Below are 16219 nucleotides of genomic sequence, written 5' to 3' on the forward strand. Positions count from 1 at the left end.
AGTTCGGCGGGGGATTTCCTGGTGGTAGAGCAGGGCGTAGAGTGGTGAGCTAGGAGAAACTGGGCTAGGCGGCAGTGCCAGTCTCCTGCGATGATCTTTCAGAGGGCATCTTTGGTGGCCCTCACCATGACCTCTGCAAGACCGTTGGACGAAGGGTGGAAGGGGGCCGACATGGTGTGCCTAATACAGTTGTTCCTCATAAAGATCTGAAATTCACGAGAGGTAAATTGAGGCCCGTTGTCGGAAATTAGTACGTCGGGGAGGCCGTGTGTTGCGAAAACTCCCCTGAGAGCCTGAATGGTGGCAGCCGTTGTTGTGCTGGAAACCGGGAGAACCTCCAACCACTTTGATTAGCTATCCACTATATCCACTATCCACTATAATGAGGAAAACCTGTCCCTGGAAGGGCCCAGCAAAGTCAATGTGGACACGGGACCAAAGATTTCGGGTGGTTTCCCATTTGTGAATAGGGGCCTGGGGCTGTACTGGTCTGGACTGCTGGCATAGGTAGCAGCCAGCTGCGTGAGTTTCAATGTCCTTATCAATTGTCGGCCACCAAACGTAACTTCATGCCAAGGCTTTCATTTTTACGATGCCAGGGTGCCCTTCGTGTAATGTGTGTAGGACTTTGGGTCTGTGTATAGGCGGCACTATCACTCTACAGCCCCAGAGTATACAGCCTAAGTGAGAGGTTAGCTCATGCCATCTAGTAAAATACGGTTGGAAGTCAGGGCCAGGGCTAATGGACTGCCACCCAGAGGATACCCATGCTAGTATTCTGCTGAGGGTTTTGTCCTTGCCGGTGGTGTCAGCGATATCCTTTGCTGTCAAGGGGCACTCTAGGAGCTCTTGAATGGCGAAGATGTGACCCGCCGGGGCTGGGTCTGAGTCTACTTAGGGCAGAGGGAGCCTGCTGAGGCCATCTGCATGGCACATTTCCCTGCCTGGTTTGTGAATTAATTGGTAGGAATAAGCTGAGAGGAATGTAGTCCACCGCAGCATTCGAGGGGACAATATTTGGGGAGTTTGATGGTCCCAGGTGAATAACCCTAGTAAGGGCTTATGATCCGTGAATATAGTGAATGGCCTGCCATAAAGATAATCGTGGAATTTTTTTATGCCCGCCACGATGGCCAGTGCCTCTTTGTCGATCTGGGCATAGTTCCTTTCAGCTTTGGAGAGGGTCCTTGAATAGTAAGCAACAGGCGTTTGTTTCCCGTCGCTTAAAAGGTGGCTCAGGATCGCTCCGATCCCATATGGGGATGCGTCACACACTGTGCAGAGGGGTTTATCTTCCTTGTAATGGGAAATGGTTGTGTTGCTTGACAGCATCTGTTTGAGTTTTTTGAAACTGTCATCGTGGACTGCTGTCCACTGCCATGATGCCCCTTTGTCTAGTAACCTATGGAGGGGTTCTGCTATCATTGCCTTACTGGGTAGGAAGGTGTGATAGAAATTTAAGAGCCCCAGGAATGCTTGGAGCTCTGTTTTGTTCTTAGGGGTTGTGCCCGCCTTGATAGCTAGGATTTTTAAATTTGTGGGGTGGATTCCTTGGGAGTCTATTCTATAGCCCAAGAACTCAGTGGAGGGGACTCCAATGGAGCATTTTTCCCATTTGAGTTTTAATCCTGCTCTGTGGAATCTGGTTAGCACTTCGTGCAGTCTGGCTGCTAAAGTGCTCTCGGAATCCCCTGCGATGAGGATGTCATCGAAGTAGGGGCAGACCCCTGGGATTCCCTTTAGGGTTCTTTCCATGACTTCCTGGAAAATGCCAGGAGCCACTGAAATTCCAAATTGGAGGTGGGTCACCCTGAAAGCCCCTTGGTGTATGATGATAGTTTGGGCATCAGCTGTTTCCCTACTGACAGGGAGCTGCAGGAACGCATGCTCCAGATCAAGTTTTGCGAAAATGGAGCCTGAACCAATTTCTGACAGGATGTCTTTGACTGCGGGGACCGGGTAAGCGTGGGGGTTCAATGCGCGGTTGAGGGTCGCTTTGTAATCTGCGCAGATCCTCACGTCCCCATGTGGCTTGACCGGTGTGACTATAGGGGTCTCCCATGTCCCGCTGTCAGTGGGTTCCAGGACCCCTAGGGTGACTAGGGGGTCTAATTCCCTGTCAATCTTTTGTTTTAGTGCAAAGGGCACCCTTCTGGCTTTGATTCTAATAGGACTGACCTCGGGTTTGAGCTTGAGATCTATGGGGGGGCCTGTGTACCTGCCTAATGTCCCATCGAAAACATCAGCGAAAGTTTTGCAGACGTTTTCCAGGGTCTGAGACTGGATGTGGTTCGTCCCTTCTAGGCAGATGCCCAGAGCCTCAAACCAGTCCAGGCTGATGAGGCTGGTTCTGGGTCCCTCCGTGATCTGAGCTAGGAGGTTTCCTTGAAATTTTTTGAATTCTACTTTTAACTTAGCCTATCCCTTTAAGGTTATGGAAGCGCCCTGAAAGTCAGCAAGTAAGATTTTGGAAGGCTGTAGGGGAATGTGGCATTTGCACTTAGAACTGATTTTTTGGAGAGTGTCCCAGGATAGGATAGAGACGGAGTCAACTGAGTCAACTTCCATCTCGCATGGGACCCCCTGGATCTTAACTCAGATCTTAATCTTGGCCTGTACATGATGTACAGGGCTTCTGGCTGGAGAGAATGGATAGTATGGTCTTTTGGGGAGGGCGGGAAAACGTAGTCCTACCTGACGGAATTTCCTCAAGTTCGTGGAGGGTCTCCCGGTTTTGGCTGCAGCACACGGAGCGGATGTGCCCGGTCTTCCCGCATCCATGGCACTTTGCGTTTCTGAATCTGCAAGTGGCTCTGGCGTGGCCCCCACCGCAGCTGGGGCACCTGCCCCTGGTGCCTGCAGGGATGGTTTTTTGGCCGGCGCCCCCTGGCTTGGTTGGTCTGTGGCTTCCCTCACGGCCAGCGGCCATTCGGTTGAAACGGGGGATGATCACGTCCACACCGGAATCGACCTCTGGGGGCTCGAAGTCTGCCTCCCTGGCCTGATGGACAGAACCGCTGGGGCTGTCTCCAAACACCGAGGGGTCTTCGTGATGGCTATCTTCGTACGCCATGATCTCCAGGGTGAGCTCTGCGAGATCCATCATGGGCTTCGCCACCAGCTTCCACTGAAGCCGTTCATTCTGGAGTCCGCCGATGATCTGGTCTCTGATGAGGTCCTTCAGGTCCAGGAATTGGCACCTGCGGGTGGCGTGATGGACCCCTGCGATGAATGCGGTGGACGCCTCGCCCGGTTGCTGTCAACAGTGGGCAAAGTGGAGCTGCCAGTACAATTCTGACCGCCTGGGCATAAAGTGCTTGCTGAGGCATTCAGTCAGCTCTGCATAGGGTATCGTGGCGACCAGGTCTGGGCTGCAGAGTCCTACGGCGATGTCGTAGACGGCCGGTCCACTGAGGCAGAGTAGTGCCGCAGGTTTGTGGCGATCTTCCGTGATTTTGTTCATGACGAGGTACCCCTCAATCTGCCCCCAGTGCGACTCCCATCCCTCGGGGTGTCGGACGTCAAACTCTCTGATGTGTCCGAGGTTGGCCATAGTCTGGGTCCGCGGTACCATTCGAGCGAGTAGAAGGGTTGTCCTTGCCCTCAGCCAGTGACTTCAGCAGTGTCTTGAGCGGCTGGAGGGATGGAGCTCCTTCTAGCCGTGACTTAGCTCAGTGACTAGCTCTGTTGTACTGGGATCCCACCTTCGTCGCCAGTGAAGTATCTCGGACAATGACCAGAGAGACGGCAGGCTGGGTTTCAATGTTTTATTCACTTCAGTTCCGGACAGCTGACAAGTGGAGAAACATGTCATTTCATAGTGAACTGTCAACAGTAACAACGAATCAGGAAACTGTATTCTCCCGCCTCGAGGGCAGCGACCAATAGTCAGCCGGTAGCTTTGACAGCTCCCAGGCGATTGCGATTGCGCAGCTTAGCCGGGGAATCCGTCAGCTGGCTGGCTTGCCAGCTGAGGGGAGGTGTGTATTGGGAGCCAGCATTCTGACAGCTCGTGGCTGTCAGCCAGGCTGGTTCTTGCGCCTGCGCAGCCTTTTGACAGCTGTCACTGTCAGTGGCTGCTGCCGGCTGTGCGCGTGCGCGGTTTCTTCCGGCAGCCTTTTGACAGCTGTCATCTGTCAACGGCTGCTGCGTTAGAGATTCCCTGGTTCTTTTTGGGCCGGGAGATTGTTCATATAATGTCAGTATGTAACACTTTGTGTCCCTAAATGGACTAAAGATAAATATATTAAACTATTAGAATGTGCAGTTTTCCTCAAATTCCCACCTATCCTTGAATTCCTCATTTTAAGTGAAAATTTTAATCTAATTATTGTGTAGTGTAATTGTGAGGAAGAGAATCGTGTCCATCTGCTTAAATAATTGGAAGAAAGATTTTAAAATCAAAGGAAAGTGGCATCATTACTTAGAATAGCTATGTAAGCAGAACTACTTCTGAGCTGCCTGGGTTAAAAATAGAAATAGAATAGAGTTGGAAGGAATCTTGTAGGTCATCTAGTCCAAGCCCACCCAACCCCCACCCCCGCGTGCTCAAGCAGGAGATCCTACACCATTTCTGCAGTCCAGTCTCTTCTTGGAAGTTTCCAGTGATGAAGTTTCCCACAACTTCTGAAGGCAATCTGTTCCACTGGTTGATTGTTCTCATGCTCAGAAAATTTCTCTTTATTTCTAGGTTGAATCTCTCCTTGATCAGTCTCTATCCATTATTCCTTGTCTGGCCTTCAAGTGCTTTGGAAATTAGATTGACCCCCTCCTCTCTGGGAGAACTCTCAAATATTGGAACACTGCATTAAATTAAGCATAAAACATTCTAGATTAAGACAGGATACCCAGAGTCATATTCTATGTTTCATTGGAGAGTTCATACAGTATGCCTGATAATAAAAATTTAACACCTTATCTTACTTTCATCTGATACTCTTATTCATGCTGTGGACATACTTACATTTTAGCTCAAGTTTGATGAAATCTGAATTCCCCCGATTCTCAAGGAAGACTCCATCAGGGGCTGATGTTTTGAAATAGAATGAAATGTCAGCACTGGTCTCTCCTTGGAAGGTAGAGAAGTGGAGATATGAAGATCGAGTAACAAATGATGCAGAATTCCAATAATTCTCTGTAAAATATAAAAAATATAGTTCATTTGAGCTATGTGCTACTTAAAATTAAACAAAATGAAAAATACTTTTTTTATTGAAAAGTTTTACAATACATTTTTAAATACAAAAAAGCCCCCCCTCCTCCCCCTCCCCTCTCCCCAACCCTTCCCTCCCCTCCCCCCTCCCTGACTTCCCAGAGCTGAATACAGGGTATAAAAATACAAACAAACATAATCTAAAATATGCTAACAACAATAAAACATTAAGTTCTATCGCACTTTAACTCTCCATCATCAAATTATTAATAAAATAACTATTAACTAATTATACATCATATAGATCCACTACTTATTCAAATGCTAAATGAAACTTTTTAGTCCCATATTTATTCTGAATATATTCAATCCATCTCCTCCATTCCACAATGTATCTCTGTTGCGATTGGTCTTTCAAATACGCTGAAATCTTTGCCATTTCCGCCAAGTTAGAAACTTTTAAAGTCCATTCTTCTATAGTCGGCAGTACTTCCTTCTTCCAATATTGAGCTACTAAAAGTCTCGCTGCCGTAATTAAATTCAACATCAACTTAACATCTATAACAGTAGTATCCAAAAAGCTTTAACCTTATTACAAGTCCACCATATATGAAAATACGTTGCATCCTCACAACCACACCTCCAACATTTGGGCTGGCAATTCGGATACATGCTTGCTAATTTTTTAGGGTCTAGGTGCCACCTATAAAACATTTTATAAAAATTCTCTCTTAAATTTTGGGCTTGTGTAAATTTTACATTTCTAACCCAGATCTTTTCCCAAGTATCCATTGTTATAACTTCTTGAAAATTCTGAGCCCACTTTATCATACAGTCTTTAACAAGTTCCATTTCTCTATCAATGCATTATATATCCTTTTTATATGTGCTTGACCTTGATCTCTAATTTGTTTTACCAAATTTTCATCAGTCATCGAAAAAACAACTTTCTGGTCCTCTTTCCATCTAGCCTGTAATTGCCCATACTGAAACCAAGTTTGTACAATTTTTTCTTCTTTTAAAATTTTATATGACTTTAGTTTCCATACATTCCTCTCTAAACTTAAAATTTCCTTATATGTAGTCACATCATGTTTAAATCCCACATTTATATTTTCTATTGCATGTTTAGGTATTGCCCAAATGGGTATCTTATAATTTAACTTATGTCTATGCTTTTTCCAAACCCGCAACAGAGCATAACTTAAAATATGTATCTTAAACACATTATCCACCTTCTTATCATACAATAAATATGCATGCCAACCAAATAACAAATCATGACCCTCAAGATTTAATAATCTCCCTTGCGTTAAATTAAACCAGTCACTTATCGCTGACAAAGCAGCAGCCTCATAATATAATTTAAAATTAGGCATTTTAAGACCACCTCTTTCACGCCTATCTTGCATTATCTTAAATTTAACTCGTGGCTTTTTCCCTGCCCAGACAAATTTATTAATTCCTTTTTTATTTATTTTTTTTAGCTCCATTTATATCCCGCCCTTCTCCTCCGAAGACTCAGGGCGGCTTTACAAACTTAGCAGTAGCCTTCATTCTATGTATATGCCTGCTTATTAGGGCTTTCATACACCCCCAAGCGGCATTATTACAAAGTCAGCTTAATTGCCCCCAATAATCTGGGTCCTCATCTGGGTCCTTTTTGCCATTCCTCCAGATTTAAGTCCTTTTTGAGTATAGGTATCACTTGAAATAAAAATGGAAATTTTGGCAAAACATTCATTTTCACTGCTGCAATTCTTCCCAATAAGGATAATTGTAATTTTTTCCAACTATCTAATTCTTTTTGTATTTTTCCCCATAACATTTCATAATTATTTTATATAACTTCACATTTGAGGCTGACAAATATATCCCCAAATATTTAATCTTTTTAACTATTTCAAATCCCATTAGCTCTTCTAAAACAGCCTTTTGTGATACTGTCATATTTTTAGACAATATTTTAGTCTTTTGTATGTTGATCTTAAATCCAGAAACTTTCCCATATATCATTATTATCTCCATCAGTTCTACAACTGAATAATCCGGCTGAGTTACTGTAACAACCAGATCATCTGCAAATGCCCTCAATCTATAATCCTGATCTCTTATTTGAATTCCCCTAATTTTTCCCGAGTCACGTATTTTAATCAGTAATATTTCCAATGTTAAAACAAATAATAGAGGTGACAACGGGCACACCTGCCTTGTGCCCTTTTCAATATTACATAGTTCAGTCAAACTATTATTAACTATTATACGGGCTGTTTGCTTTTGATATATTGCCCTAATTGGTTGTAGAAATTTGTCCCCAAATTCCATTTTCTCTAGTACTTTGATCAAAAATTGCCAATCCAATTGATCAAAGTCTTTTTAAGCATCGAAAAAGATCAAAGCTGCGGGGATCTGATTGTTTCTTTCCAAAAATTCCAATAAATCTACAATATGTCTCAGGTTATTCTTCATTTGTCTACCACTTATAAATCCAGTTTGATCACCATGAATCACTTGTTGTAATACCCTCATTAATCTATTAGCTAAAATTTTTGCAAATATCTTGTAATCAGTATTCAAAAGCGATATTGGCCTATAATTTTTAGCTTGAGTAGCATCGTGATCTTCCTTCGGAATCAATGAAATAAAAGCGGTCTTCCAAGAAGGAGGTACCCCTCCTCCCATTTGAATTGTCTTAAACAATTCCCTTAAAGGTTTCACCATTTCTAACTGTAATTTTTTATAATACACGGCAGTCAAACCGTCAGTACCCGGGGCTTTACCCACTTTTAATTGTTTGATTGCTAAAAGAATTTCTTCATCAGTTATCAATTGATTCATCCCTTCTTTTTGTTCTTGCGTAAGAACAGGAATCTTAGCTTTTATCAAATAGTCATCTATATCTACATCTCTAATCTTATCATTAGCATACAACTTAGAATAAAAATCAGCAAAAGTCTTTTTAATAAGACTCTGCTGGTACACTACTTTACCCTTATACTCTATTCTATCTATATTAGAAGCCCTTTGCTTCTTCCTTAACAAATAAGCTAGCCATCTACCTGGTTTATTAGCATTACAAAAAGTATTATGTCTAGCATACCGTAAATTAGTTCTTAAATTGCTTTAAATATTGAAATACTTTCTTTCTCTTATCTGGTGAATTTAGACCATTAACATTCCAGGTTAGAAGCTTTGTCGCCATCTTTTGCGACCTGAAGCTTTTGGAGCGCCTCTTCCAAAATCACCTGCACTCTCTTTGGTCGCGCTCCTCCCACTGCTTCACTGTAAGTAAGTTTTTGAGGCGCCGTCATAACTCTCTGCTGTTCTTGCTCTTGTCTCATTCGTCTAGCAGCAGCACGTGTCATTCTTTGGTCTCTAACCTCCTCCGATGATACTGAAATTTGATCCACTCCTGTAACTTTCTGGGATTCTCCATCTTTCAACTGCATAACTCCTTCAGCACCTTGTGCATTCTTACTTTGTGACTGATGCTCTCCCTCACCATTCTTCTTTTTAGATTCCAAAAGTGGTATAGGGACTGCCTTTAAAACATTGGCGTAGAAGTCACGTGCCTGTAACACTGTAAGAAGACAATGTCTCGTGCCTGCATACATCACCACCATACCCACTGGAATCTCCCATCTGAACTGGATATCCCGTCTTCTTAATTCTTCTGCCAAAAAAGCAAACCTCTTTCTTCTTCTTAAAATTTTTGGAGGGATCTCTTTTAAAATCAAAACTTCTTGCTCTGCAATTGCAAATTTACTATTATAAAAAGCTTGAATAACCTCATTTCTAATTGCTCTCTTTGTAAAATAAACCACCACATCTCTAGGTAATTTCCTTTGTCTTGCAATCCATGAATTAACACGAAATATTTTGTCTATATCCACCATAATATCTTCTGCTGAATGTCCCAAAACGCCTTCGAGGGCTTCTGAAACTACTTTTTTCAAATTTTCCTTAGAATCCTCTTTTAAGCCCCTAATTCTCACAGCAAACCCCATCTCATGGTACTGCACCATGGTTAAATCGTCATCAATCTTATCCATCACAGTTTCAGCATCCATCATTTTAGCATCTAATCTGATATTATTTTGACTAAGTTCTTCCACTCTCTCATCCAGACGTTCAATGCAAACGGCCATACCTTGAAATGCAAGTAAGATGTCTGCCCTCATTTCTGTAAGCTTCTCATCCATAAGTTCTGTAAGCTTCTCATCCATAAGTTCAACTAATTGTTGGGATTGCTTTTTCATAGCCTCTTGCAAAACATCCTGCAAATCTTTTACTGTCAAAGCTGGTGCAGGTGCAGGTGCAGGGAGAGGGGGCATTAAAGCCTGTAATGAGGATTGCTGCACCAGGGAAGCCCCCATGCTTCTAGGAACTTTAGATGATTTGGCAGCCATTTTCACCCACTCAATTCTGTTGCGCACTTTCACTTTTTAAAAATCTCCACGAAATCCACTGAGTTAAAGATCATATACTTGTTCTGACATGATTCTCCTGTACAGCTCTGCCTGCATCCAAGTAATCCAAAGTTCACTCTCGCTGGCAGGGATGGTTGCTGCGTCCTGCTCTGCTCCAAAGCCCTGGAGCAGAGGCGTCCCGAGGTCCAGAGCAAACTCAGGCTTCGGGGGGGCTCAATCCTTCAACCATCAGAGTTTCAACTCTGGCGGTCTGGGAGAGCTCTACCCCTGCCTGAGCGCTCAGCCCCTCCTCTTCTCCCAAGGAGCAGCCTCCGAGCCACCAAAACAGCTGATCAGTGCTGTTTTTGGCGGTTCTACGGAACGACGGGGCTGACAGCCTAAATGGCTGCCAGCAACGGAGCCTTGCCACCCGGAAGTCCAAAATGAAAAATACTTTTTACAAAGGATCAGAAGGCTGAGATTTGGGCTTCTGGTTTGTGCGCGGGGTGCTTCCGGACACACAGGAACAGTTTGCTTCCTGCCGTCCGTTCTTTGGTGGACCCTGAAAAGTGTCAAAAATCACCTTGGAGGGGTGACTACCGAGAGGAGGCCTTCCCTGTGATCGCGGAAGGGCAGAAGCCCTCTGCTTGAATCTGGGACAACTCCTTTGGCCCAAAGAAGAGACCAGCCATAAAGATGGCCGATCATTAAGCCTCTCCCGGCTGAAAGCCAAAAGCACTACCTAGCACTAAGAAGCAACCTGGAGGACCTGGGTGAGACTTTACCTTTGTTACTCCCTTAACTATTTTCCTGTGGGACTTTCCTGAAAATTTCTTTCCACACTTTTTGAAAACATGGCGAATATCTACTCTGGGAACAAATCTTAAAGCCTTAAAGAAATTCAAGTAATTCAGCAAAGAAATTAAGTTATTTTATCGGTATTTACTAAAAAGCTCCTATTTTTTTGGTGGGGATCTACTACCCTATTTCCTCTCTAAGCTGTGAATTAAAGAAAAAAAATTGGACTAATGCTACAAAAGTTTTATATTAATTTGGAAAACAAAGAAAATTTTTACATTGCATTTTATATGCTATTGATGACATCTTATGGTGAAACTTGGTACAGCAACTTTTCTCCTGTTGTGATAGCTGACTGAATAACAGAGCTGTCCTTGACATTACTTTTAAAGATAAGTGTGGGAACACCTGGAAACTGAAAACAACTCTTGGAGGTGGATAATCTTTGACTATTATTAAAATAGCCTCCATGGAAGATTTAGCTGCAAACAACAATGAAATGGATGAATATATCCCACCACTTGATTATAAACTGATACTGGACATGATTTTGGCAATGACAGAGCAAATTAAAGCCAAACTGCAAGAAGAATCTGAAAACTTAAAGTCACCAAATCAAATTTTGATCTTAAATGAGGAAATAATAATCCAAGAGCAAATACAAGAAGTGGAAACTAACACTAAAATAGGAGATTTCAAAAAACAACAAATGTAACCTACAGAGAATCTTAAAGTTCAAACTTCAATGTCAACTACAAAACTTACAGCTCAAAAAGCAATAGCACCTGAAGAAAGCAATATTAAGAGTGAAGACATTAAAGGCCTTCAAATATACTTTATTGAGAATTCAACTAATCAAATGACAACCATCACACCAGCTACTACTTTCTACCTAATCCAAATGGAATTGGAAGAAGAAAAAGATGTGCCTGATTTAATGACAACTATATTACATCAAGGGACACAGTGGTTCAGTGGGTTAGGACGCTGAGCTTGTTGATCAGAAGGTTGGCAGTTTGGTGGGTTAAATCCCGAGTGCCGCATAGCAGAGTGAGTGCCTGTTACTCGTCCCAGCTGCTGCCAACCTAGCAGTTCGAAAGCACGTAAAAATGCAAGTAGAAATATAGGCACCACTCTGGTGGGAAGGTAACAGTGTTCCGTGCACCTTTGGTGTCTAGTCATGCCAGCCACATGACCACGGAGATGTCCTCGGACAAGCGCTGGCTCTTCGGCTTTGAAACGGAGATGAGCACCAGCCCCTAGAGTTGGAAACGACTAGCAGGCATGTGTGGGGGAACCTTTACCTTTACTTATATCACATCACTCATCCAAAACTGTATTATTAAAGCAACACTTCAATGGTTACAAAGGGGACACTTTCTTTGCAAAATTGACATTTGGATACTCTCCCTGGATTCAAATAAGGGGTATAGGAAGAAAGGGAGATACATTTGAGAATTTAAAGATGCCAAAAGGGAAGCCTGATTGGCACAAAAGAAAAGCAAGAGTTAGATTTAAAAAAACTGAACTTGTTCCTTTTTTGGGATTCCTAAAGATAGACTATAAAAATACCTTTCAATGGATTAAGGGGAATCTCTAAAAAATATAATTGATTTTACATTTAGGTTTCGGATCTGTAAGGGAAAACAAAAGTAAGCTTTTAGAATATAATTCTGAACTATATTATAGAATTTGGAATGATATATCGAAAGATAGTATTTTAACAATTGATGTATGGTTAAGACAACTTATAGAATATATTAGTTGTTACTTTTGAACTATATTATAGAATCTAGAATTTAATATACAAAAGATAGTATTTTAATAATTGTTGAGCAGTTAAGACAAAAAATATCTTTCTAATAATTGGTGATTTGTTAAGATGAAAATTAGATTTTAATGGTAAAACATAAGAACGTTTTGTAATGAACAATGTAAGTTTTGTAGGCAAGAGAATTATTCTTTATTGAAATAGGGAATTGTGGATTACCCAAAAATTAAGCTTTCTTTTGTACATTATAGGCTATTCTAGAATATTCTATTGCAGTTAGATAAAATTTAAAAACAGGATATTGATATGTATTAGTGAAAATATATTGAAAATTTTGTTAATTGACTAGGTTACAACTAAAAATGTATTAACTTGACTATTTTGACTATGTGATAATTAAGGGAATCAGAGAGGGAATCCATGTTGATGCAACCTGAACTATTTACAACTTGTTATTTGTTATTTTGACTACCCAACCACCGTATTGCTTCACAAATACATGTATATGTAAATATTAAAAAATCAATAAAACTTGTATATAAAAAAAGAAAGCTGAGGTTTGAAATGGGAAGCACGCTATTGTATTTGTCTTCTATACAGAAAAATAATATTTTAATTAAAATATTAATAGATTCTTTTATTGATAAATAATTGCAGCTTAATATTGCCTATAATTTAATGGCATGGTTGCTGTTCATAATATATATTATATTAGAACATTTTACTTGCACTTAATGAACAAGAATGCTTTTTACTTAGTTGCCAAGTTAATGGAATTTTTCCTTTGTTAAATCATACTTGAAACAGGAATCTGAAGAGATTAATTGAATTTATGAAAGTCAACATTGCATCCTTTTGTGATGAGATTTTATGAATTCCATTACAAATACATTAAAGTTAAAATTCCCAGTTCAGATATTTTTTTAGATAAACTACAGCGAGAAGAAAGCAAAAAGGCAGTTCTATGAAATCTTGAAGTCTAACAAATGCAGTATATTTGATGTTTAGAGAGTTTATAGACAGATTTCTTAGAAACCCACAAACTTTACAAATTGAATTGAAAAACAAAACAATGTAAAATATAACTAGAGGCATAGTATTATAAAGAGTAAACTTGAATACCAGCTCTAACCAAGTACACAGAAGAAATATATATAGAAAGATATTAAAGCTTTAGCCCTTATATCTTATCACAATGAAAGTGAATAAAGTTCAGCTCAGTTTACTTAGTTATCACATAAATGATGAGATTAATTGGCCATCTAATGTTATAGCACTTTAACTATCTTAAACTATCTTTTTTTGCCCAAGATGGTGGCAACCACGGGCGGCGTTCTGTGAGCTCCGTGACGAGCCTACACAATGGAAAGTCCAGGAGCTCATTTGTAGCCCAGCCGAGGTTAACATTTGGACGGGGGGCTTGGAAACATCAGGCGAGCGTTGCTTTTGTGGCGTGGAGCCTCTTCCCCCCCAGAGGGCAGCAGCAGCAACTGAGTGGCTTGTAATCTGCCACCGATCCTCCGGCGCCCGAGATCAGCTGTCGGGCGCCGTCTCTGATTACTTTTGATTATGGGGAGCTCTGCAAGGCAGCGGCAGCTTGGATGGCCTTTAAACTGGCTTTGGACTATTTGGCGCCCGATACCAGCTGGCGGGCGCCGCTTCTCAGCTGCGCGGAGCTCTCTGTCTCTGGGATGTTATTCTTGGCCTTCTGGCCTTCAAAATGGCCACAGATCACCCGGCGCCGGAATCAGCTGGCGGGTGCTGTTTGTAACGTTTTTAACGTGCTTGGCTGTGGGGAGGCTTCCTTTCCTCCTGGAAGACGACAGAGACCTGGTGGCATAATTTTTTTAAAAATTCCATTTATATCCCGCCCTTCTCCGAAGACTCAGGGCGGCTTACAAGCTTAGCAATAGCCTTCATTCTATGTATATGCCTGCTTATTAGGGCTTTCACCCCCCCAAGCGGCATTATTACAAAGTCAGCTTAATTGCCCCCAACAATCTGGGTCCTCATTTTACCTACCTTGGAAGGATGGAAGGCTGAGTCAACCTTGAGCCTGGTGGGATGCGAACCTGCACTAATTGCAGGCAGCTGGTGTTACTTAAGGAGGCATTAGCCCACTGCTCCACCAAGTAATTGCTGTTACTGCTCATGGGGTTGGCGGCCCGAAGATCGGCCGCGATTGCATTTAGATTACATCTGATGCTGGCTGGAGACTGATGCAGGGTTTAAATGGTTTGATATTTCCCTGCTCTCGTGACTTCCTTTTTGATACTCCGGAATGAACCCGGGACTGGTCTGCAGTGAGAGGGCAGCCCTGGACTGGTCATCAACCTCCCTGCTGGTGTGAGAGGCTAGATGAGGAGGTTCTACCCGGCAATGGTGTTTTCCCACCACAGACTGGATCTCAAAACTGTGGTGAGAGGACAGTTGTGAGCTTATTGTCTGGACCAGCTCAGGTGAGAGCAGAGCCGGATTGGTGGATGAAGATGTGTTCCGGACTTAACATCTTATCATATTTTATAACAACTGACTTTCCATTTGTGAAGAATGGTTTATATAGATTTGCACATTATGGCTCGTTTACAATATTCAAGATTGGACTTGTACGCCCTCAGGGGGGTTTCTCCCTCCTGGACATGACCAGCCTCTCTGTCTACCATCTCCCTTGATGACGGGTCCAATTGCTGGGACCCCAAGAGGTGGTTGGGCTTACCTAGGGGCCTCTAGTGGAGATGCACTAAGAGGCCCCTGATATGTTTTTAGCCAGTTATTTTAAAGGGCTAGGGAGGGGGAGAAATAGTAGGGAGGGGAGGGAATTACTAACTGGCATTCAGTCTGGGCTCGTTATGGGTTCCGGTGGGATGGGGTTGGGGGTGGAGGCGGCTGGCTCTGCATGTGCTGGGGTGGGGTGTCAAATCCCCATGACGATAGGGAATGGCAGCAGGTGGTTGCAAGGAGGGCCACATCAACACCTGGGATCACGCCCTCGCTATCTTCGAGCAGTGGCGTGCTCCAACCCTCCGGCTAGCACACTTTTGCCCGGGGATGAGGGTGATCAGGTCCCTGAGCTTAGGCTGGTGTATTTTAATGCCACATCCGTTGTTAATAAGGCTCCCCTCGTTCGTGATTTGATCGAGGAGGAATGCGCGGATCTGGCATGCATTACAGAAACCTGGTTGGGCTCGGAAGGAGGGGTCCCTCTGACCGAGTTATGCCCCCCAGGTTTCTGTGTGCTACACTGGCCATGGGCTCAGGGTAGGGGTGGTGGGGTGGCGGTGGTTATTCGGGAGACTTTATGTACATGGTAGACCACCATTGTCCAGATAGGCGGGAGTGAGTCCCTCCTCCTGAGATGTAGCCCTCGGGTTCAGATGGGCTTCTTGCTCACATACCTGGCACCCAGCTGTGTGGCAACAGCCCTGCCTGGGCTGCTCGACACTCTCAAGGTTGGCGGTGGAGTTCCCTAGGCTTATAGTTCTGGGTGACTTCAACCTGCCTTCCCTAGGAGGGTCATCAGAGTTAGCTCAGGAGTTCATGGCTTCCATGATGGCCATGGACCTGACCCAAGTAATTCAGGGCCCAACTCATGTGGGGGTCACACTCTTGACCTGGTGTTTTTATCTGGGCAGTGGTTGGATGATCTGGGAGGGGGTTTGCCAGCTATTGTCCCCCTATCATGGTCCGATCATCATCTCCTGTGACTGGTCTTCCATTATGCCACCCCCCACGACTGGGCCACGGAACTGACCAGGTGGTTCCACCCCAGGTGCCTACTGGTTCCAGAACAGTTCCAGATGGCACTTGGGTCTATACCCATCACCCTCACTCACAACCCGGCCAATGCCTTGGTGGATGCCTGGGAAAGGGCGGCCACCGAGGCACTCAACCGTGTTGTACCCTTGCGACCCCTGACTCGGCGCAGATCCCGTTGGGCTCCATGGTTTTCTGTAGAGCTCCGGGAGATGAAGCATCGGAGATGGGGTGTAGAGAGCGGTTGGAGGTCCAGCTGATCTGAATCTGACCGATTGCAGCTAAGAACCTTTATAAGGTCTTATCTTGCGGCGATGAGGACGGCGAAGGCTAATT

At 43.4% G+C, this 16219-nt stretch overlaps 1 protein-coding gene across 1 annotated transcript in view; it reads right to left on the reverse strand.

Annotated features, from left to right (window-relative positions):
* Positions 1-16219, reverse strand: part of CNTNAP2 (contactin associated protein 2) — a gene marked incomplete at its 5' end in the record, with an annotated part of 1513027 nt that overhangs the window by 309595 nt on the left and 1187213 nt on the right. The window contains one exon of the mRNA XM_081344134.1: positions 4964-5134. Coding sequence (XP_081200260.1) covers positions 4964-5134 — 171 coding nt within the window. The remainder of the gene's footprint in view (positions 1-4963; positions 5135-16219) is intronic.

The sequence above is a fragment of the Vipera berus genome (assembly GCF_964194415.1).
Source record: "Vipera berus genome assembly, chromosome: Z".
Taxonomy (NCBI): Eukaryota; Metazoa; Chordata; class Lepidosauria; order Squamata; family Viperidae; genus Vipera; species Vipera berus.